Below are 24,690 nucleotides of genomic sequence, written 5' to 3'. Positions count from 1 at the left end.
GCGGTGGTTATCATTCGTTGAAGAGCTTGTTCTAGAGTTTCGAGAGGAGTGTTGTGTTGACCTTGGTGAGCCATTGTTCCTTCATGAGACAAGAATATCGTTGGTTAGTATTTTCAACAATACTAACCGTGGCATGGAATAAGGATAGAGAGAAAATTTTCCTTGACTCGCCTTAAATTCTCTATGTCATAATGTCGGAACGTCCATGTGAATCACCGTAATATAATCCCGGAAATTATATTACCCTGATTCTCATGTGCATTTAACATTACTTCATAAAGTCAAGGTGGCGCATCAACAAAATTTATCAAAGTAAGATCAAGATCGAATACGAGTTAGATATGATAGAAGAGTTCGAGTATAAATGCACAATTAGTCAAATAATTCCTACTTCAGTCTATATGCCGGTTGTAGTCTAGATTCACCTATGTACCCTATGACTCGGGGTGGACACAAATGAACTCTAAATCCCTACAACCAAGGCTCTGATACCACTTGTAGCGACCCCGACAAATCATCAAGTGACGGCGTCATCTACGTGGGTCCCATTGCATGGTCATAAGTCTTTATGACAATGTTTGACCAAAATATGTCGCCTTCATTTCAAAATAAAGATTGTTTCCAAAGTTTACAAGAATTGTTCAACCAAAAGTTAAGTTACAAGGTTATAAGTACAAATGAAATCTAGGCGACACGGTTTAAAGTGAAGTCAAAAGACGCTCCATGAAATGCATGTATACTCGACATCCAATACAAGTATCAAATAGTGAGCGGAAGCATGTATCACATATCGTGCAAGACCTGAGAAAAACATAGAAATCTGTCAACGAAAACGTTGGTGAAATCATAGGTTTAACTAAGTAAGTACAAGTGAACCACAAGATTTGCATCAATGAAATAATAGTAATACATTCCAAAAGTTTGTTTCACGAGCACCCAATTATCAATGCTTAACATTTCCTTCCATTGAACCCCATCACTTAGTGCTAGAACATACACTGTTTCTCGAAAATATATTTCATTCGTAAACGGTAGCGAACCGTTTGAATGAGGGTTTGTCAAACCCATATGGATCCATACAACATAAGTTCTCGCTTACACCCGGCAAGTGTAACTAATGATAATCGAATTGAGGATTTTGTTCTAAACTCGTATGTAGAATGTTTGTTTTCCTGTACTTGTGTTCACTTAGTAAAAGAAATGTTTATGTTTTCTCATCCCAAATGTAAGTTCAAAAAGAGTAAGAGTGGGACTATGATCTCACCTTGAGTGCAAGAGTTAATAAAGTACTTCAACAAGTAGACGCGTGCAAAGACAAAGCTAGTCTTGACCTAAACATATAGGTTGTATCAATAACGGTAAACACAAACGGTCAAAGATGTTCAATTAGTCCTATGGCTCATTACGACTCGATTAATATAGCATGTGAATCAATTTGTCAAGTTTCATGCACGATACAAGTAGTTAAGTATGTTAGAACGATTGTATAATCGTTTGGTTAAGTTTGACTAAAAGTCAACCTTGGTCAAAGTCAAAGTCAACGGGGTCGGGTCGGGTATCCGACAATTTTCCCAAGACGAGAAGTCATATAAGAGCCTAATAGTCAAGTTTCATGTTAAACGGAGTTTTAGTTAAGCGGAAACATTTTTGTGACATTTAAAAACAAAAGAGAGTGGCCTGGGGCTTTTGCGCGGCGCGCACTGGGTTGCGCGGCGCGCACCCAAGTGCAATTTCTGGTCAGAACTCAACCAAGAAGGCAAACATCTGGGATCTCTGATTCTGCGTGGCGCGCGGGTAAATGCGCGGCGCGCAATACCTGGGAATCATGCAGTTTGCAGAAAAATGGTCCAAGTCACGAACCAAAATACAATATAACACATTTCATGCACCGAAAACACTTAAAACGCATAACCTATATCATTAGAAAGGTAATTTGACAAGGAAAACAACTAAGCACATTTCATCAAGCAATTCATTACTAACAACAACCAAAAACCGTATTAAACGTTCATAATCAAAGTTTCAAGTTCTAAAACGCATTTTATGATTCGGGCAACCAATTTACATGTATGATATGCCGTTTCGAAGGTAATCAAACACACATTGCAACTAAACACTTATCAACAACAATTCATAGCATTTGATGCACCAAAAGTTCATATAAAGCTTATCAAACCCTAATCCAAAATCACCAAAATCACTAATCAAGTTTATGAAGTTTTACAAATCAACCTACACATCAAATTGAAGCTAGTGACACTAGGAACACATCTAATACTTGCACTTTAACATATTAACAACATTTAAGCATCCAAATCATAAATCAAACACACCAAACTTTCAAGTTCATGCTAGTTATCAAAAATAACGAAATCGAACATATAAATCATATATTCATGTTAGACTTGAGCCATAGACACTAATTAACAACTTTATAAGTTAAAAACATCAAGAACACAAAAATCTAGTGATTTTAGAAAGTTACCCAAACGAGATGAGGTTGGTATGAAATCGAAGAGGAAGATGCAAGGATTCCAAATATGTAATTTGTTTGGATTGAAGCTTGATCGATTTAAAATGGATGATGATTTCTTGTTTGAAGATTTGAGAGAATTCTTGAAAGTGTTAAAAGAAAATGAAAATGAAAATGGAAAGGAATGGGGAGGTGGGTGTTGACTAGTCAAAAGCTAGTCACATCTTTGCTCCCTTGGCGAAACTAGTCCCTCGAGTTCGGTTGCGGGTGCGTGAATTGACCAAACGAATTATTTTAAATTACACGGAAGTACGGGAGATATTAAAAATCCGATAACGAGAATATTTAAAATGTTACTTAACAAAGGATACGAATCTAGATATGAAGGGTATTATTTAAAAAGAAAAAGACGGGCGTTAAAATAATTTAACGGAAAAATGCGGGATATTACAGTTGTTCCGCATTCTCAGCAGGAGCATTGCGGGCTTGGGATAAAGATTCACCCCTTTCAGTCTGCAAAACACATCAAACACAATTTTTGTGCATCCAAATATGCATTAGTGTCAGCAAAATCATCAATCAAAATAATTACAATGACATTATCAATTTATATTAAACTTAAGCTTATTTTCACATTTTTATCAAATCTACACTTTTTCAAATAAGCATATACGAAAATGTTCGCCAAGTTCATAAGCATTCAACTCAAATAACATGTCAAAATAATCATTACTAGCAATTAAACAAGTCTCAAATGGCATTATCTTTCAAAAATCAAGTTCATGAATTTTTAGACTTGAAAAAGTCCACTTTAATTCTTAAAATCATGTTTAGGCTCAAAGTTTGGATCATTTAACTACCTAAACATGTTACACTACTTAATTTAGCAACAATTCATGATAAAAATCGGCCATAACCTGTTTATATCAAAAAGCCCCAAATTTGCTCAAGAACACAAACCCTAGATTACTCAAAATTTGAAGTTTAAGGCTTCTAATCATGTTAAACAGCATCAATCTAGGTTATACAAGCATAATACATAAACAATTTAAGCCTAATTACACTAAAAAGCATCAAAATCAAATTGGGGAAAAAATTGCTCAAGAACACTAAATTTCGGATTAAATGGTGTTTAGGTGTAGAAATTTACCGTTTTTCTTGAGTAATTCCTAGATAGCATCCTTCTCAATATGATTTTAGTAAAAGATTTGGTGATTAACGGTTAAAAATTGTGATTTTTGGGGGTTTTTTTCGGGTTTTTCGTGGGTTATTTCGCAGTTATTTTCTGTTTTGGGGGTGTGGACTGATCAGTTTGTGCGTTTTATTTTTTCTGTAAATTGGTCCTCCCGCGACTCGCGGTGTTTGGACACTTCAAACTCCGCGAGTCGCGGAGTTTGTTTTTTTTTTTTTTTTTATATAATCTTTAACTTATAAAACAATTAAGTAATTAATTTTAAAATTTTGTTTCCCTTGTTATTTAGGACGAGGTCGTTTTGGATCGATGTCCTAGTCTGTCCCTTGACAAAATTTTAAAATTTGTCTTTTTGTAGCGATTGTTTTAAAAGCTAAGATTTTTGGTTTTTTTAATGTTTTTGGCATACTTTAATTCAATAAGATTAAAAATAATGATATTAAAAGTTCTCGTCCCTCCCTTGGGTAAAGCAATTTCGGTTCAAAGACCTAGTCTTCAACTTACGACGAATTTTAAAAATCATATTTTTAACTTAATGAGATAAAGTAAATTTTTGTTTTTAAATTCACACAACTTAAATATAAAATTCAAAATTAATATTAAAAATTCACACCAAACTTAAAATTTGAAATGCATAAAATTAAAAATTCATATTTTTAAAAATTAAAAATTCACACCAAATTTAATTTTAAAAATTCATATTATAAATTCACACCAAACTTATATTAATTTTTCAAATATTTACAATTTTAAAAATATTGTTTTAGAAAGTTTACAATATTAATTTAAGATTTAAATATTAATTTTAAAAACATGGTAAAAATAAAATTAAAAATCTTTTTGTCTTTTTATCCCACTTTAATCAATCAAATATTATAAAAAATATGCGCCCCTCTTTTCGGTAAAGTAATTTCGGTTCCAAAACCTAATTTAACTCATGACGAATTTTTGAAATATTTTGGGTTGATTGTTTAAAGATATTTATACCTTAAGAATAAACGTTAAATTTCGCAGTGATGTAATAAATTTTTGAATGATATCAATAATTTCGGTCGCCAAACCTAATTTTATTCAATACCAATTTAATACTTTTTAGCGAACAAATTAGCGTTTATTATCAAAAGGTTAAAAATAAAAATAAAAATAAAAACTGTACAGACATACCTGTGAAATAGATTTCTTAGTTATATGATCTATCTCATTCATAAGATAGTCGGTTTAATTGGTTTTCCATGGCTACATAGGCGTAACCTCGAGCATTCAGTGTCTTTTCTTCTAAACATATGAATGGTCCGTCTCTGCATAAAGTAACAAATTCGGTATTTGAATAGGTTTGATTATTTGAACATTTACCTCCATGTGACCATTTTCCGCATTTATGACATCGTTCTAGGTGTAGTGCTCTTCTTTTCACTGCGGATTTTGATTTTCCTTTACCAAATTGTAACTTATTATCTTCGCATCTGGATTCTTTTCTAACTCCGTCCATTCTTTCTCTGATTACTGATACTAGTTCACTCGGTAGTATGTCATTATTACGTTTAGTGATCAAAGCGTGTAGCATTAGACCATGGTTTAGTTCACAGGCAGTCTTCATTTTGTAAAAACCTAAAAAAATAAAAATTCAGAATGGGGGGAGAAGACTAGTTCTTTAGGGTCTGCTAGGGAAAGACCATTCGGGTTCCATTTTCGAGAACTACACGAAAACAGACAATCTAACTCTAACAGAAATACATATTATCCTTTAAAGACTTGATTCTCCCCACACTTAGTTAGCTGTGGTGTCGAAATTGTGATTAACTTCGTTGTCGACTTCCATCGGACCATGTATGTAATGTTTAACTCTGTGACCATTAACTTTAAATTCAATCCCATTTGAATTTATCAATTCTATCGTTCCGTATGGGAAAACTCTTTTGACTATGAATGGCCCAGACCATCTTGATTTCAATTTTCCAGGAAATAGCTTGAATCGTGAATTGAAAAGAAGAACTCTGTCTCCTTCTTTAAATTCTTTTGAACTTCTGATTCTTTTATCATGCCATTTCTTCGTTCTTTCTTTATAGATTAACGAATTTTCGTATGCTTCATGTCTTAATTCTTCTAATTCGTTTAGTTGACTTAATCGTAGACGTCCGGCTTCATGTATATCAAGATTACATGTCTTCAAAGCCCAAAATGCTTTGTGTTCAATTTCTACTGGAAGATGACATGCTTTTCCATAAACAAGTCTAAAAGGTGTGGTTCCAATTGGAGTTTTGTAGGCTGTTCTAAAAGCCCAGAGTGCATCCTCCAATTTAATGGACCATTCCTTCGGATTTGATCCTACGGTTTTCTCTAGAATACGTTTTAAAGCTCGGTTGGTATTTTCAACTTGTCCACTTGTTTGTGGATGATATGCGGTGGAGATTTTATGAGTTACTCCATATCTTTTAAGAACTTTCTCAAGTTGATTATTACAGAAATGAGTACCCCGATCACTTATTAAAGCTTTCGGTGTTCCAAACCTTGCAAAAAGACGTTTTAAAAAGTTGACTACAACTCGTGCATCGTTAGTTGGGAGAGCTTGTGCTTCCGCCCATTTAGATACATAATCAATGGCTACGAGTATATATAGATTATTATGAGATTTTGGAAATGGACCCATAAAGTCAATACCCTAAATGTCAAATACTTCACATACTTGGATGACATTTTGTGGCATTTCATCACGTTGACTTATTTTTCCGGCCCTTTGACATGCATCACAGGATTTGCAAAGAAGGTGTGTGTCTTTGTAAATTGTAGGCCAATAGAATCCAGCATCATAAACTTTTCTTGCTATTAGTTGAGGCCCATAATGCCCTCCTGTTGGTCCTGTGTGACAATGGTTTAATATTTTACTAGCTTCATCTCCAAATACACATCGGCGTATTATTCCATCGGGACAACTTTTAAACAGATGTGGATCTTCCCAGAAATAGTGTTTTATATCACTGAAGAATTTCTTTCGTCTTTGGTATGATAATCCTTTTTCAAGGAATCCACAAACTAAGTAGTTTGCATAGTCTGCAAACCATGGGATTTCTTTATAATCTATCTTCAATAGATATTCATCAAGAAAGTTGTCTTGTATGGCTGATTCATTTAGAACTTCTAATTCGGGATTTTCAAGACGAGAAAGATGATCAGCGTCGAGATTTTATGCTCCTCTTTTATCTCGGATTTCAATATCAAACTCTTGTAAGAGTAAGATCCAACGGATTAATCTTGGTTTAGCATCTTGTTTTGAAAATAGGTATCTAAGAGCAGAATGGTCGGTATAGACCACCGTTTTTGCTAGAACGAGATATGATCGAAATTTGTCAAAAGCAAAGACAATAGCAAGGAGTTCTTTTTCAGTAGTTGTATATTTCGTTTGTGCTCCTTGTAACGTCTTACTAGCATAATATATAGGTTGAAATCGTTTTTCAATCCTTTGTCCTAAAACGGCTCCCATTGCAAAATCACTTGCATCGCACATTAGTTCAAATGGTAGATTCCAATTTGGTGTTATCATGATCGGTGCATTAGTGAGTTTCTCTTTAAGAATATTAAAAGATTTGATACACTCATCTGAAAAGATGAATGGAGCATCCTTTTCTAGGAGTTTATTCATAGGAGTGGCAATTTTAGAAAAATCTTTTATGAAACGTTGGTAAAAACCGGCATGCCCTAGAAAACTCCTAACTCCTCTAACATTGGTGGGATGTGGAAGTTTAGCAATTACATCTACTTTAGCTCTATCCACTTCAATTCCTTCTTTTGAAATTTTATGTCCAAGAACGATGCCTTCTTTAATCATGAAATGGCATTTCTCCCAATTAAGTACTAGATTTGATTGTTCGCATCTAAGAAGCATTCGTTCAAGATTATCTAGACATGATTCAAATGTATCACCGAAGACTGAAAAGTCATCCATGAAAACTTCCATGCATTCTTCTATCATGTCATGAAAAATCGCCATCATACACCTTTGAAAGGTTGCAGGGGCGTTGCAAAGTCCAAATGGCATGCGTTTTTAAGCAAAAGTACCATAAGGGCACGTGAATGTGGTTTTCTCTTGGTCCTCGGGTGCTATTGGAATTTGAAAATATCCGGAAAATCCATCTAGAAAACAATAGTAACTATATCCGGCTAATCTTTCCAACATTTGATCTATGAAAGGTAAGGGAAAGTGATCTTTTCTGGTGGCGTCATTTAATTTTCTATAATCAATACACACACGCCATCCTGTTACAGTCCTAGTAGGAATAAGCTCATTTTTCTCATTTGTAATGACAGTCATGCCACCCTTCTTAGGCACGCATTGAACTGGGCTTACCCATGGACTATCAGAGATTGGATAAATTAAACCTGCATCTAGCAGTTTAATAATCTCTTTCTTAACTACATCTTGCATATTAGGATTTAGTCTTCATTGGCGTTGCACATACGTTTTATGACCTTCTTCCATAAGGATTTTATGTGTGCAATACGAAGGACTTATTCCTTTAATATCATGAATCTTCCATGCAATGGCTGGTTTATGAGCTTTCAACACAGAAATGAGTTGTGATTTCTCATTTTCAGTAAGAGAAGACGATATTATTACAGGTAATTCAGATTCACCATGTAAATAAGCGTATTCCAAATGGTTTGGAAGTGGCTTTAATTCTAATTTCGGTGGTTCTTCTATCGATGATTTATATCGATATCTGTCTTCTTCTTTTAGCATTTGAATTTCTTCTGTTGTTGGTTCATATCCATTAGCTATAAGTGTAGCTAACATTTCAGCTTCATCAATTGGTTCATTACCTTCTCCTAAAGAACATTCTCCTGTTCCTTGTAATTCTGGAAATTCTTCTAATAATTCTGCATGCGCATCTATAGTTTGAATATAATAACATGTATCATCTGCAGATTGCGGTTGTTGCATTGCTCTATCAACTGAAAAGGTAACACTCTCATCCTCTATACTTAGGGTCAGTTTCTTACCGAACACGTCTATCATTGCTTTAGCCGTGTTTAAGAATGGTCTTCCTAATATGAGAGGAACTTGAGAATCTTCTTCCATGTCCAGAACAACAAAATCTACTGGAAATACTAAAGTACCAACTTTAACTAGCATGTTCTCCATTATCCCTCTAGGATATTTTATTGATCTATCGGCTAGTTGTATGCTTATTCTTGTTGGTTTCAATTCTCCAAGGTCTAGTTTAGTGTATAGTGAATACGGCATTAGATTTATACTAGCACCTAAGTCTGCCAATGCTTCTATTGAACTAAGACTACCCAGAAAACATGGAATTGTGAAACTTCCTGGATCAGATAATTTTTCTGGTATCTTATTCAACAGCACTGCTGAACAATTAGCATTCATAGTAACAGCCGAGAGTTCTTCCATTTTCTTTCTATTTGAGATTAGATCTTTCAAGAATTTAGCATATCTAGGCATTCCTGAAATCATATCAATGAAAGGAAGATTTACATTTATTTGTTTAAACATATCCAAGAATTTGGATTGCTCGGCTTCAAGTTTCTCTTTCTTCATTTTACTCGGGTAAGGAAGTGGTGGTTGGTATGGTTTAACATAAGGTTTAGCCTTAGCTGTGTTATCTTCCTTAACCTTTTCAACTACCGGTTCTTTTTCCTTATCTTGATCAGGTTGTGGTTCTTGTGGAGTAGGAATAGTTTCATCAGAAGTTACAGGTATTTCCGGTGGTTTAAGTGTTGTACCACTTCTTGTGGTAATGGCTTTAGCTGTTTCACTCCGGGGGTTAGCATTTGTATCACTAGGTAGACTTCCCAGTTTTTTTTCACCTATTAACCTTGCTAGGTTACTTAATTCTTATTCCAGATTTTGAATAGAAGCTTGTTGATTTCTAAATGCTTGAGCATTTTGTTCATTGGTTTGTTTCTGAGATGTGAAAAACTGCGTTTGAGTTTCAACTAGCTTCGTCATCATATCTTCTAAATTCGGCTTTTTATCATCGGTTTGTTGTGGTGGCTTGTTTTGAAAATTAGGTCTTTGCTGATTGTAAGTATTATTGGATATTTGTTGATTGCTAGGACCTTGTTGGTTGTTGTATGGAATATTTCGGTTATAATTCTGGTTTTGATTGTAAATCGGTCTTGGCGGTTGATAATTATTCTGATAATTATTTCCAGGCCTTTGGTTTATGTATGAAATATTCTCTCTTTGTTCCATTGTTAATTCAATACTGAGACAATCTTTTGTCAAATGTGGTCCTCCACACTGCTCACAACTAATTCGTATTGAGTGAATATCTTTAGTCATCTTTTCCATTCGTCTCTCCACAGCATCTATCTTTGCGGAAATGGAATCTAAGTCATGGCTAGAATCGGCTCTAGCTGCTTTAGATGATCTAATGATATCTTTTTCTTGGTGCCACTCATGTGAGTGGGAAGCAGTGTTATCAATAATTTTGTAAGCATCAGTTTCGGTTTTCTTCATAATAGAACCACCAGCTGCTATATCTATGTCTTTCCTTGTAGTGATGTCGCATCCTTGGTAGAATATTTGTACTATTTGACAGGTGTCTAAACCATGTTGCGGACATCCTCTTAACAACTTTCCATATCTAGTCCATGCCTCATATAGAGTTTCATTCAGTTTTTGTGTGAACGTAACAATTTCTGCTTGAAGTCTTACGGCTTTAGATGCAGGAAAGAATTGTTTAAGAAATTTTTCAACTAAAACATCCCATGTATCAATCGCCCCTTCAGGTAACGATTCCAACCAATCTTTGGCTTCTCCCTTTAAAGTCCAGGGAAATAACATGAGATATATATATATGTTCATCCTCCACTTCTCGGATTTTAAATAGTGTGCATATCCTATTAAAGGTACGTAGATGTTCATTTGGATCTTCCTTCGGCGCACCACTAAATTGACATTGATTAGTCACCATGTGTAGAATTTGTCCTTTGATTTCATAATCTGGCGCATTAATGTCTGGATGAGTAATTGCTTGACCTTGGCCAGTGCGTTTAGCTCTCATTCGGTCTTCCATACTTAAAGGTTCCAGATTCTCCATAATTGAATTTGTTGAATCGGTATCACTAGATGATTCTGATTTAATGGTTCGTTCCTCAACAATCTCTGTTTGAATGATTGGTGGCTCTGGAGGAAAGTTTAGTGGTTCAGGATCTACGAACCGTTCCTGAATATTCTCCGGATTCTCAATTGTGAGGTTGGGTTCAAAAAATGGATTATCGGAAATTTGAACTGAAGTACTTGGTCGACTGGATGACGATTCTAAAGAAAAATCAACGGAGGTTATATTTGCTAAATGTCTTGATCGAGTTACAGGTGGTGAACGTACAAAAGGTGGTGAACGTCTTGCTCGGTGCATTCACTGAATATCTTATTAGTTTTTATAAGGAAAGAAAAATTATAATAAGTTATCCAATTAATAGACTTTTCTGATTTTGCCCACGTTTCGAATAGCCAAAAGATGCAGCAGAGGGGCAGGATTCATTTGGTCTCAATATAATTGAGGACTGTTTGGCTCCAATAACCCGGTCCACGTACAAATCCAACTATTACTACGAACCAGAAAATTTTGATGTCTATTAATTTAACCACTTAAAATAAATTTTCGTAATTTTAAGAAATTTAGATAAGAAGTAGAATAAAAATCTATGTCCTAAAAACTAGAATAGCGAGAAATAAGAAAGAAAAAGAGTTCGTCGGAAAAGGAAAAATGGTTGAAAAATAAAAATGGTTGAAAAATAAAAGGTGACGGAAAAATAAAAGAAACTTATAAAAACTTAAAAATACTTGACTAACCTAACCTTATTACTACAACTAACTTAAAATTATAATCGCAAATTGAGATTACTAATTGGAATGATAATTGATACATAGGTAAAAGTCGTCTAAAAATATTAAAGCTTACAAGAAAAACTAAATCCCAAATGGAAATAACTTAAAAAGAAACTAAAACTTAAAAGGCGTCGCAAAATTCTAAAGCACCTAAATCTTAGCCTAAATAAAAAGCACTTAAGGGATTTTACGGCAAAGCCTAAAAATCTAGGAGTAAAAATGACTATGGCAAAAACTAAGTTTAAAATTAAATATGAGCGAAAAATACAAATATTACGCTACAACGATTAAAAAGGGACAAAATATAAAAATATACAAAAAGTTGTAAAAAGTACAATTTTTATAAAAATATTATTTTTATATTATTTATTTAATAAATCTACTAATTTTACAATTTAATTAAACTAATTAAACTAAATAAAACAAATTAAATAAAAAGAAATTTTAAAATAAAACTTATTTTTAATAATAATTGATAATTAGGGTTTTATATTAATAATTATTATAATTACCCGTAATTAATTCTTGATTAGGGTTCTGGTCAGCTGTGTCAGATGGTCTCCGCGACTTGCGGTATTCAAAGCTTCAAACCCCGCGACTCGCGGGGTTCCAAAATTCAGCTGACAGGTTATTTAAATTCGACGCGTTTTTCTTTATTTATTTTTTTTTTTTTTCTGTTTTTAATTTTTCTGTAAAAAAAAAATATGTGTATAAAAACTTATATTTTAAAAACTTAAATAAAATAGAACTACTTTATAATTTTAATAAATAAAATGCTTAAAACTAGATTTATATATATTTTTTTTATGTTTTTAAATAAAAACAAAATACTTAAATAAAACTTATGTTTTTATAAAATAAAAATAAAGAAACTTTATAAAACTTAAATATTTAACAAAATCTTAAAAATACTTATATTTTTGTTTTTCTTTTTATATTTTCGAATATTTAAAACGTATTTTTATAAAAGCGACTTTTAATAGAAGTAAACTAAAAATCTCTTTTTTTTTTCTTTTGTAGCGTTGGGCTTCCGGCTTTTAAGAGTTTCCCCGGCAGCGGCGCCAAAAATACTTGATGTCAAAGCTAAGGGGTATAAAATACTATTAAATTTTTGCAGGAAATACTATTAAATACGATACAATTTTACACAAGATATTTATTTATTTAGAGAACGGATATACTTAAACCTTGCTACAACACTTATAGGCAGTGTACCTAATCGTACAGTAGTGTAGTTTTTAGTAAGTCCGGTTCGTTCCACAGGGAATCTTTTTTTTAAACAAAGCTCAACGCTATATTAGTTTACTTTTATAAAAATACAAACATATATATAAGTAATATTATTATTATAAAGGGGGGTTTTTACCGTTTAATGACCGGTTTGTCGATTTTAAAACTTTAGTCGTAGTTAAAACCTAATGTAAAATATTAAATAAATACAAGACTTAATTTTAAGCGTAAAATAAATAACGATAATGAAATTGCGAATAATAAAAGTGCGATAAAATAAACTTGCGATAATTAAAAAGGACGATAATTAAAAGTGCAATAACAATAAATAAAAGTGCGATAATTAGAAGTGCAATTAAATATAAAATAAAGGAAATTAAATATGAAATAAAAGAATTATGCTTATTTAAACTTCCGTAATCATGATGTTTGACGTGTTGATTTTAGTTTTATGCCCATGGGTTAATTGTCTTTTGTCCTGGATTATTTAATATGTCCATACGGATTTGTCCATAATAGTCCATCAGTCATAAATATAAAGAGCGAAAGCCTTCGTCAAATTATTCTTATTCCCAAAGTCAAACATTCCAACTAATTGGGGATTCGAATTGTAATAAGGTTTTAATACTTTGTTTAATGAATACACCAGGTTATCGACTGCGTGTAAACCAAGGTTTTACTACTTTGTTAACAATTACACCAATTACCCTTGAATGTAATTTACCCCTGTTTCAACAAGTTTATTAACTATTAATCCAGTTCCGTATCCGATAAAATGAATAATTATTGGTATTTATAGATATCCCGCCCACCGTACCCAGTCAAGCGTATGTGGTTATATATAAATACGTCGAATTATAAGTTTGTATATTAAATTAACAAGATATTGTTTAGTTAATATAAAACCCATTAATAGCCCATAGTCTAATTTCCACAAGTGTCGTTCTTTTGTCCAAACCCCAATTATGGTACAAAGCCCAATTACCCAATTTTAGTAATTAGCCCAACATCATGATTACTTCGGATTAAATAAGCATAATAATAACTTAGCTACGAGACATTAATATAAAAAGGTTGAACATAACTTACAATGATTAAAAATAGCGTAGCGTTACACGGACAGAATTTCGACTTACACCCTTACAACATTCGCTAACATACCCTTATTATTAGAATTATAATTAAAATTAAAATATAAATTATAAATATATATATATTTTACGTATGAGGAGAAGAAGAAAAAGATGATGATTTGCGATCAGAATTCGGTTGCTTTTATAGGGATTTTTGACTTTTGGAGCTCCGCGACTCGCGGCATTTTTGCCTTCAAACTCCGCGAGTCGCGGAGAATGAAATTACAGCTCACAACTTTGGAGTCTTTCTCTGCCGACGGTTTTTATTTATAAATATAATATATATATAATTAATATAATTAATTATATATTATATTATATTTATATACATAGTTAACTTGTAATTTTTAGTCCGTTGCGTCGAGCGTTAAGAGTTGACTCTGGTTCCGGTTCCGGGTTTTCGAACGTCCTTGTGTACAATTTAATATCTTGTACTTTGCGTTTTGAATCTTGTACTCTTGTAATTTCGAGACGTTTCTTATCAATAATTGGAACCTTTTTGATTGTCTTTTGTACTTTTGAGCTTTTTGGTCGTTTGCGTCTTCAATTCGTCGAATCTGTCTTTTGTCTTCACCTTTTATTATTTAAACGAATATCACTTGTAAATAGAACAATCGCAACTAAAAGCTTCTCTTTCTTGAGGAATAATGCTATGAAATATATGTTCGTTTTTAGCATTATCAAAGCCGTTGCCACCTCCACCTACATTTGAAATAGAGTTCTAATTAGGCCATCAATGGATAAAACACCTTATGAAGTCTTAAATGGTAGAAAACCAACCGTAAGTCATCTTAGAATATTCGGGTGCAAATGCTTCATCTTAAATAAAAAGGAATATCATACAAAGTTTGAACCCAAAGCTTACGAGGGAGTGTTCTTAGGATATTCGTTAGAAAGTAAGGCATATACAGTTCTAAATAAATACACCAATGTCATAGAAGAATCCCTAGATGTCACATTCAATGAAACTCCTCCTCTACCTAAGACTGAACCTTTAGAAGATGATGATGTGATAGAACAAGATGCTATAGAAATAATGCCAACTCAAGTTGAGTTCAATGAAATAAATGAGGATGGATCTCATTTAAAACCAAGTAAGGATAACTTAGCATCCTTAATCGATCTTAAACATGTTAGGAATCATCCTATGTAACAAGTCATAGGAGATATTAATACTAGAACCACTAGGTCTCAAGCATTCAACATAATTGCCAACAATGCTTTCATCTCCCAAATAGAACCCGAAAATATTAAGGAAGCCCTATTAGATGAAAGTTGGGTAGAAGCAATGCAAGAGGAATTAAATCAATTCCAAAGGAGTGATGTACGGGATTTGGTTCCTTTACCCAGTGAAAGCAATATCATAGGTACCAAATGGGTTTATAGAAACAAACTAGATAAAGATGGCAATGTAGTTAGAAACAAAGCTAGACTAGTTGCACAAGGGTACAGCCAACAAGAGGGAATTGATTATGATGAAACTTTCCCCCGTCGCTAGGCTAGAGTCTATAAGAATACTTCTTGCATATGCATGTGCCAGAAACTTCAAACTTTATTAAATGGATGTTAAAAGTGCTTTTCTAAATGGTGTCATAAATGAAGAAGTATATTGTCACAACCTCCGGGGTTTGAAGATTTTGAAAAACCATATCATGTTTTTAAACTTAAAAAGGCTCTTTATGGACTTAAACAAGCTCCTAAAGCATGGTATGAAACACTTAGAACCTTTTTAATCAATCATGGCTATGAAATAGGAAAAATTGATAATACACTCTTTATTAAAAGGCATGAAAAGGATTTAGTTATAGTTCAAATATATGTTGATGATATTGTATTTGGTTCTACTAACGAATCTCTTAACAATGAGTTTTCTAAGTTAATGCATGATGAGTTTGAAATGAGCATGATGGGTGAACTCAAGTTCTTTCTCGGACTTCAAATCAAACAACTAGAAGATGGAACGTTCATCAATCAACAAAAGTACATTCATGAAATGATCAAAAAGTTTGGAATGGAGAACTCAAAACCAATGGCGACTCCTATGGAAACAAATGTGAAACTTACTTTAGAAGGAGAAGGAGAACCATTCAATAGCACTAAATATAGGGGAATGATTGGATCCCTTCTATATTTAATGGCAAGTCGGCCCGATATCATGTTTAGTGTATGTTTATGTGCAAGATTTCAAGAAAATCCAAAGACATCACACGTTGAGGCGGTCAAAAGGATCTTTAGATACTTAAAGGGAACAATGCATCTTGGGTTATGGTATCCAAAGTTCACCGGGGTTGATATTATGTGCTTTGCAGATTCTGATCATGGAGGGTCAATGATTGATAGAAAGAGCACAAACAGAGTATGCGCGTTCGTGGGTCTTTGCTTAACATCATGGTTCTCAAAGAAGAAAACATCCGTTGCATTGTTTACCACCGAAGCCGAATATGTAGCTATGGGAAGAGCATGCGCACAAGTGTTATGGATGAAGCAAACCTTCCTTGATTACAGTATCATCTCATCCGAAATACCCATATGATGTGATAACAAAAGTGCTATAGATCTATCTAAAAATCAAATATTACACTCTAGGACTAAACATATAGACATTAGGCACCACTTCCTTCGTGACCACGCATAAAATGGTAATATTGTGATAGATAAGGTAGAATCTGCTGAAAACATAGCTGACATATTCACCAAGCCTCTTAAAAAGGAGACCTTTATTTTGCTTACGAATGGGTTAGGAATGATGGAACATACTCCGTAAGTCTTCTGCAGCTCACGCACGGTCGAACGATGATCGACTATGTAGGCGACCGCCTGGTGTCTGACGATTTCCTTTGTCTTTTATGTAACCTCTTTAATATCCAAACAACTTTTCCACCAACCACATCTCTTCTTTAAACCCCAACCACTGGATCTCTAGATTTTCTTTTGTCTTATTACTCTTCAAAGTTGTCCAAAACTCTTTCAATTCTCTTCAAGGTAAGCTTCCAAAATTTCCTTTAATTTTGTTTAATTATGTAAGAGTTTTTCCAAACTAATAGGAACACTTGTTTTCTAGCATAAATTCTTCAAATTATGTGAGTAAAAATTGTTACGTAAAAATTACTTATCAAATGTTCCATGAAAGTGTTTGCTTGCATAAATCTCACATATGTTTTAAAATCTTTTAAAAACCACTCACGCACACACATATGTTTGAACAAGCCATTATGATACTTGTCAATCTCATGACTTTTATTTATACTTGGTAAACATAAAGCAAAATGATGAAACTTGTCCAAATTTTCAAAAGAAATGGCACAACTTACTCTTAAAATTTTTCTTAAATGAGTCTAGACAAGGACTAATCCACACATGTTTAGCATATAGTTTTTCAAAAACATGTAATAAACTTGAATGTTTTGCTAAAAATGTTGTTTTCCTAGGAAATGACCAACACTCGAAATCAACGAATTACAAACAATTGGCAACACATGGAAACTAGGATGTAGCGACCCGACAAAATCATCATTGACGGCGCCGCTAACTTAGGTCCCGTTACGTGGTCGTAGTTCCTATGTGAGACTCGTTTGACCAAAATTATGTCGCGTTCTTTTGAAACGTATCATGCTTACAAAGTTTAGTTTACAAAACCGTTCGACAACAATTTTATGTTTACAAAAGTTACAAAGTGTAAATGAAATAACTTGCGACATAATATAAGTTGAAAATCACGGTTGCTATAAATAGCGTAAGTATGTAAACATTTGTTTGAATCCAAAGGTGCTATCACTAGCGTATGCATGTATGCTTGAATCCAATCAAAGTAATCAAAGTGTGCGGAAGCATGTATCAATTAGCCAAGTATGAACCTGAGAAAACATGTAGAAAACTGTCAACGAAAAACGTTGGTGAGATCATAAATGTATTTGTAAAAGTATGTTTTTAAATCACAAGGTTTAGTATCAAAGTGTATACATCTATAAAGATGTGTTTGTATCAAAGCGTATACATCTCGAAAGATGTTGTTTGTAAACCATAAGATTTAGTATAAAGTGAATATCAAGCGTATACATCCCAAAAGATGTTGTCTGTATCACGAGCACCCAATTACCAAAACTTAACTGAATCTTACCTCAGCATAATAGTGTTAGAACCTACACTATATCCCGAAAATACGTTTCATCCCTTAGATGAGGGTTCGTAAAACCCACATGGCCACACAACATAAGTTCTCGCTCGCACCCTACAAGTGTAACTAATGGTAATTGGACTTGAGGATTTTCATTCTAACTCGTATGTACCTTTGCTCTTGTATTCGTATTTGTGTTCAAAGTATGAAAGTATAAACCGTATAAAATGTATATAAAGTATATGTTTCTCAGCCCACGATTTAAAAGTATAAAAGTATTTGAAAGGGTGGGACTATGATCTCACCTCGAGTGCACGAGTATAAATGTACTTTACAAAGTAAACGTGTGCATGAAAGTTGTTTAGCCTTGACCTAAACAAGTAAGTTGTATCATTTAACCGGTTACGACACAAGGTCGGGCGAAATGTGTTCGATTAGTCCTATGGCTCGTTACGACTCGAATAGTATAGCATGTGAATCACATTGTCAAGTTTCATGCAAGAATCAAGTATAAAAGAAGATTAGAACGATTGCATAAACGTTTGGTTAAGTTTAACTAAAAGTCAAACTCGGTCAAGTCAAATTCAACGAAAAAGTCAACACGATCGGGTCGGGTCCCGAACTATTTTTCTGTGCTAGTTATTCATATATAAGCATGTTAGAACAAGTTTCATGTGAATCGGAGGTCCATAGCATGCCACACATTTTTCGTATATTGGACAAGGAGGTCAGAATCAAACCATGCCTATTGTCGCGCCGCAACAAAGGCTGGCCGCGCCGCGGTAAATAACGGGTGCTGGTACCTGGGTCAGTCTCAATTGTTCAAGTCTTTTCCAAAACTCAATTTAGCACAAAATACAAACCGTAAACACTTAGAATGCGTATCTTATATCGTTGGAAAGCTCTTTTGACAAGGAACACAACTAAGTACATATTATCAATCAAAACATGCAATTAAAATAATCAAATTCTCGTCAAATGTTCAATGATCGTTCATAATCAAAGTTTCAAGTTTGTAAAACGAATTTCATGATTCGGGCAACCAATTTACATGTATGATATGCCATTTTCAAGGTAATGAAACATACATTACAACTAAACACTCACAAATAACATTTCATGACATTCAAAGTATCAAAAGTTCATCTTAAGAGCTATCAAACCCTAACCAAGAATCACAAAATCATTAATCATGTTTTTGAAGTTTTCTTAATCAACCTGCGCATCAAAACGAAGCTAGTGATACTAGTAACACAATTAAAACATGAACTTTAACAATTTAACAACATTAACTCATCCAAAATGCAAGATTAAGCAAACCCATTTCAAATGTTCAAACTAGTTACTCAAAATAACAAATCGAGTAAACAAATCATATATTCATGTTATACACGAGCCATAGACACTAACTAACACCATTTCAAGTCAAAAACATGAATTTAAAGAAATCTAGAGTTTTTAGAAAGTTACCCAAACGAGGTGAAATTGGTACCAAAATGTAGAGGATGAAGAGAGGATCACGAAAATATAATTTGTTTTGATGTTTGCTTCTTGATCCGGATTTAGATGATGATTTTGTGAGTTGGGTGTTTAAGTTCCAAAAATGGAAGTATTAAGAGAGAAAGAGGAGAAAGAGATGAGAAGGTGGGTGAAAATGAATGGGTGGATGAGGTGGGTTGACTAGTTGACCTAGTCAACTAGTTTGCCCACTTGGCAACCTCGGTCCCTCAAGTTTCGAAGCGGGTGCGTGAATTCGCCAAACGAATATTTTAAAAACGCTCGAGTAAACGAGTGATGTTATAATTAAATAACGAGAATATTATGAACGCTAGTCAACGAAAACTAGGAATTTAAATAACGAACGATATTATAAAAAAAAAGTGTTAAAAATAAATTTAACGAAAAAAAGCGGGATGTTACATAGGACACTTCATGAAGAGCGTGTTGTTCATCATACCGAATTTCCCACTCTAACTCAACTCTTCACTCAAAACAATTGCTTCTTATTTCTTGAGTTTGATCAAGTCATCTATCCAACGTTGATTAGGGAATTTTATGCTCATCTTGACCTTTCACATCCCGACCAAGTTGCATTTCGACTCTTCAATACACCCTACACTTGGTCTCTTGAACAATTCGCAATCGTTATGGCTATTCCATCCAATGAGGGTTCCTTCTATACTCCTTCTACCGATCTAAGATCTCTTAACCCTACATTTCCATTACAACCTATCTTAGATCTCATTACCATTCCTGGAGCACCAGGAAATCTCAACCAACGACTTCGTATTCAAGATGACAAAATATGCCATGATCTTCAACTCCTATTAAACGTCATTCACAACAATGTCTATTTTAGGGAACCTACCGCCACTCACATTTCAGGAAATGAAATTGTTATCACGTGGTCTCTTCTTACTCATGACCCCATAAATCTCGCTTATCTCATGACTCAACGAATGGGTTACCTTTGAGAGCTAGGAAATCGCCCTCTTCCATACTCAAACCATCTTAATAGACTTTTCCAATTTGTTGGTGCCATTACCCCATCTCAAATTCCTCAACCCGTGTCCACAATTCCTATCACTTATTGAGTAGCACATCCAGTCATCTTTATCTCCTCCGACAATGAAGGCTCAACTATCTCCGATGCATTTAGCACCAATGACATTTATCATTGAACTATTAATGTTGGTTAAGATTAGGTTTAAGGGCGGGTAGATACAACACTTGTCCTAGAAATTAAAACTTGTTGTGTACTAATTATTGTCATGTACTTACTATGCTTATTATGTTTGTTGCTCTTTTACTTTTGATATTGGTTCATAGGGGAGCCACACTATTGATACGCATGAACAATTGATAAGCTTGTACAATTTGAGGGGGAGCACTACTCTAGGGCGTGCTTAGTTCTAGGGAGAGCTAACCTTTTTGCTTCAACAAAAGGGGGAGAAAGTGTATGGTAAGTGTTGTTAACACTTATGTCGGCTTACATAACTAAAAACTTACTCATATGTTTGTCATCATCAAAAAGGGGGAGACTATTGGTTAAGAATCCAATTATAATATTCAAAAGTTAATCACTTTGTTTTGATGATGACACAAAAGAAATAAGTGCTTAATCATATATAAGACAACATGAGTTCATAAGTCTACACTATCTCTAACAAAAGACCAATACATAAATAATTAACTTGGTAAAATTGCAATGCGGCTGCACCACGGTCGACCGTGAGTCTGACCGTGGCTGCCCTGTACCAACGACTGCAATACTTTTCAAAACTATGATCTGCGGTCAACCTCAAGGCAGATCGTGGATCGACTGCGGTTTCCTCTGTAACCAATTTCATCCACTTTAAGATAAACCACTTTGAGGCATCTATAATTTACAAAACCTTTTTAAACATACTTATAATAGTTTCCTTCTTTGAATTCAAAAGAGTTTTGAATCAAAAGATGTTAATTTTTACTAATCACACCTAATGACATCTTAATGACGTTTTAAGCTCAAATAAGATTAAATACAAAAGTGTTTTACTTTTTACTTGTTACAATATATCATTCAACTAAATACTAATCATAGTCATTAAAAGTCCCAACAAAAGAGTTGCTCTCCCATAACTTTTATGTATCATTTTTATGTATATGCAATTATGAACTAGTAAGTTATTGATATAATAATCTCCAAGTAAGCTCCAACTAGATTCAAACTAGTTCATTTGAGATGCAACAGGATTCCAAAGGACAAAATGCTTCCATTAACAATGTGACAAGTAATTAAGAAAGGTTGATGAAGTTTTGGAAGATAATATTTTGTCAAGAGACAAAATTCTGCAATTACCTTATTAAGTAATCAACGACAAATGGTCAAAGCTTGAAGACTTTCTTCTTTTATGGACATGTCAACTTCTATACTTATGTCCAAATCAAAAGGGGTAATGGGGATAATTTCAGAGATAATTGGCTTTTAGTTGCAGCTATTCAACAAAGGAAAATGACAATTTTCAAAGGACAAAAATGGTTATTAGAATCAGATGTCAGATGTACATGGTCGAACCACGATCAACCGTGTAGTGAGCCGTACAACTTCCATGCAGATTTCTCTTTCTATAAAAGCCAAGCCTTGGAGCATTTGAAGACTCACCTCTTGCACTCATATTTTCTTATACTTACTGATATCATTCTTATAATTCATTGTAATCTTTTAGAGTGATTCTAGCAAGAGTACTTGAAAGCTTAAGTTGTAATTTTACTTGTAAACTATCTTCTTAAAGGGATCTAGAAGGTAGTTGTGTTTTCACTACGATAGTGCATTAGGATCTTGTGGTAAGAGCTTTTGGTGATTGTGAAGTCTTCAAAGGGACGTAAGGGTTCACAAGTTGCGGCTTATCGAAGTACTAGTGTTGTATCCGGACACTCCACCGAGTTTGTAGTATCATAGTGAAGAAAAATCTCAATTCGTAGAATTAGGGAGTGGATTAAGGAAGATTAGTTAACATCTTCCCGAACCACTATATATCGTTGTGTTTGTTCTCTCTTCTCTTGTCTTTTTGATTACATTTATGCATACATATATTTTATACGTAGTGTTTAAGAACAAACATTTCAAATCACACTATATCAAGTTCAAGTTCAACAAAACATAAAGAATTTTTTTTAAAAAATCGACTAAGAAACTATTAACCCGCCTAGTTACTTACACGATGTTTCATCATCAATGGCACGTATTATACTATATATTCAATTACTCATATAGTATACACAAAACACGGCAACTTGTATTTAACATGCAATTTATAGTTTCATTCAAACATATAATCCTAATACAAGTAGAGTTCCTTTAACATTTCTTATGAAATCATCTTCAAAAAAACAATTTTGCATTTGTATGAAAAATTTGGGTCAACTGTTTTTGGGTCTACATGACCACCAAGATTGAAAAAACACTTAGAAGCCTTTGGGAAAAAAAAAAAAAATAGGAAAATAGAAAGAAAAAAAAAAAACTTTTGAGTCAACTGGTTTTGACATTTCGGGTCTGCAAAACCACCAAGCAATCTCTAAGAGTTTTGACATTTTTGGTTAGTTAAGGCCTTCTGGCTTAGCTCAGTTCGAGCTGGCATATTTAACATGTGACATGAGCCACTCATGTAGCCAAATTCATTAGCAATTTAAGAAAAAAAGGAACAACAATAAATTAGTTTACTTCTGATTAAAATGAGGAAGTTGGTAATGTAAGGATATTAGGACCCAAAACAACGCAAGTGATTCAACAAGATCACTCACCGATAGTAATTCTACAAGATTACTAACCCACTTAATGCTATGAAATATATGTTCGTTTTTAGCATTATCAAAGCCGTTGCCACCTCCACCTACATTTGAAATAGAGTTCTAATTAGGCCATCAATGGATAAAACACCTTATGAAGTCTTAAATGGTAGAAAACCAACCGTAAGTCATCTTAGAATATTCGGGTGCAAATGCTTCATCTTAAATAAAAAGGAATATCATACAAAGTTTGAACCCAAAGCTTACGAGGGAGTGTTCTTAGGATATTCGTTAGAAAGTAAGGCATATACAGTTCTAAATAAATACACCAATGTCATAGAAGAATCCCTAGATGTCACATTCAATGAAACTCCTCCTCTACCTAAGACTGAACCTTTAGAAGATGATGATGTGATAGAACAAGATGCTATAGAAATAATGCCAACTCAAGTTGAGTTCAATGAAATAAATGAGGATGGATCTCATTTAAAACCAAGTAAGGATAACTTAGCATCCTTAATCGATCTTAAACATGTTAGGAATCATCCTATGTAACAAGTCATAGGAGATATTAATACTAGAACCACTAGGTCTCAAGCATTCAACATAATTGCCAACAATGCTTTCATCTCCCAAATAGAACCCGAAAATATTAAGGAAGCCCTATTAGATGAAAGTTGGGTAGAAGCAATGCAAGAGGAATTAAATCAATTCCAAAGGAGTGATGTACGGGATTTGGTTCCTTTACCCAGTGAAAGCAATATCATAGGTACCAAATGGGTTTATAGAAATAAACTAGATAAAGATGGCAATGTAGTTAGAAACAAAGCTAGACTAGTTGCACAAGGGTACAGCCAACAAGAGGGAATTGATTATGATGAAACTTTCCCCCGTCGCTAGGCTAGAGTCTATAAGAATACTTCTTGCATATGCATGTGCCAGAAACTTCAAACTTTATTAAATGGATGTTAAAAGTGCTTTTCTAAATGGTGTCATAAATGAAGAAGTATATTGTCACAACCTCCGGGGTTTGAAGATTTTGAAAAACCATATCATGTTTTTAAACTTAAAAAGGCTCTTTATGGACTTAAACAAGCTCCTAAAGCATGGTATGAAACACTTAGAACCTTTTTAATCAATCATGGCTATGAAATAGGAAAAATTGATAATACACTCTTTATTAAAAGGCATGAAAAGGATTTAGTTATAGTTCAAATATATGTTGATGATATTGTATTTGGTTCTACTAACGAATCTCTTAACAATGAGTTTTCTAAGTTAATGCATGATGAGTTTGAAATGAGCATGATGGGTGAACTCAAGTTCTTTCTCGGACTTCAAATCAAACAACTAGAAGATGGAACGTTCATCAATCAACAAAAGTACATTCATGAAATGATCAAAAAGTTTGGAATGGAGAACTCAAAACCA

At 33.7% G+C, this 24,690-nt stretch overlaps 1 protein-coding gene across 1 annotated transcript; it reads left to right on the top strand.

Annotated features, from left to right (window-relative positions):
- Window positions 1–15,906: 15,906 nt before the first annotated feature.
- Window positions 15,907–16,410, top strand: LOC139864628 (secreted RxLR effector protein 161-like). Its single transcript, XM_071853206.1, has one exon. The coding sequence runs from the start codon at window positions 15,907–15,909 to the stop codon at window positions 16,408–16,410; it is 504 nt and encodes a 167-aa protein (XP_071709307.1).
- The last annotated feature ends 8,280 nt before the right edge of the window (window positions 16,411–24,690 follow it).

Source organism: Rutidosis leptorrhynchoides, chromosome 8 (genome assembly GCF_046630445.1).
Source record: "Rutidosis leptorrhynchoides isolate AG116_Rl617_1_P2 chromosome 8, CSIRO_AGI_Rlap_v1, whole genome shotgun sequence".
Taxonomy (NCBI): Eukaryota; Viridiplantae; Streptophyta; class Magnoliopsida; order Asterales; family Asteraceae; genus Rutidosis; species Rutidosis leptorrhynchoides.
The sequence above is the reverse complement of the archived record's forward strand: the minus strand, read 5'-3'. Positions and strand labels throughout refer to the sequence as shown.

Coding starts and splice junctions, on each gene's coding strand:
- LOC139864628 (XM_071853206.1), top strand. CDS start 15,907: ATGGCGACTCCTATGGAAACAAATGTGAAACTTACTTTAGAAGGAGAA.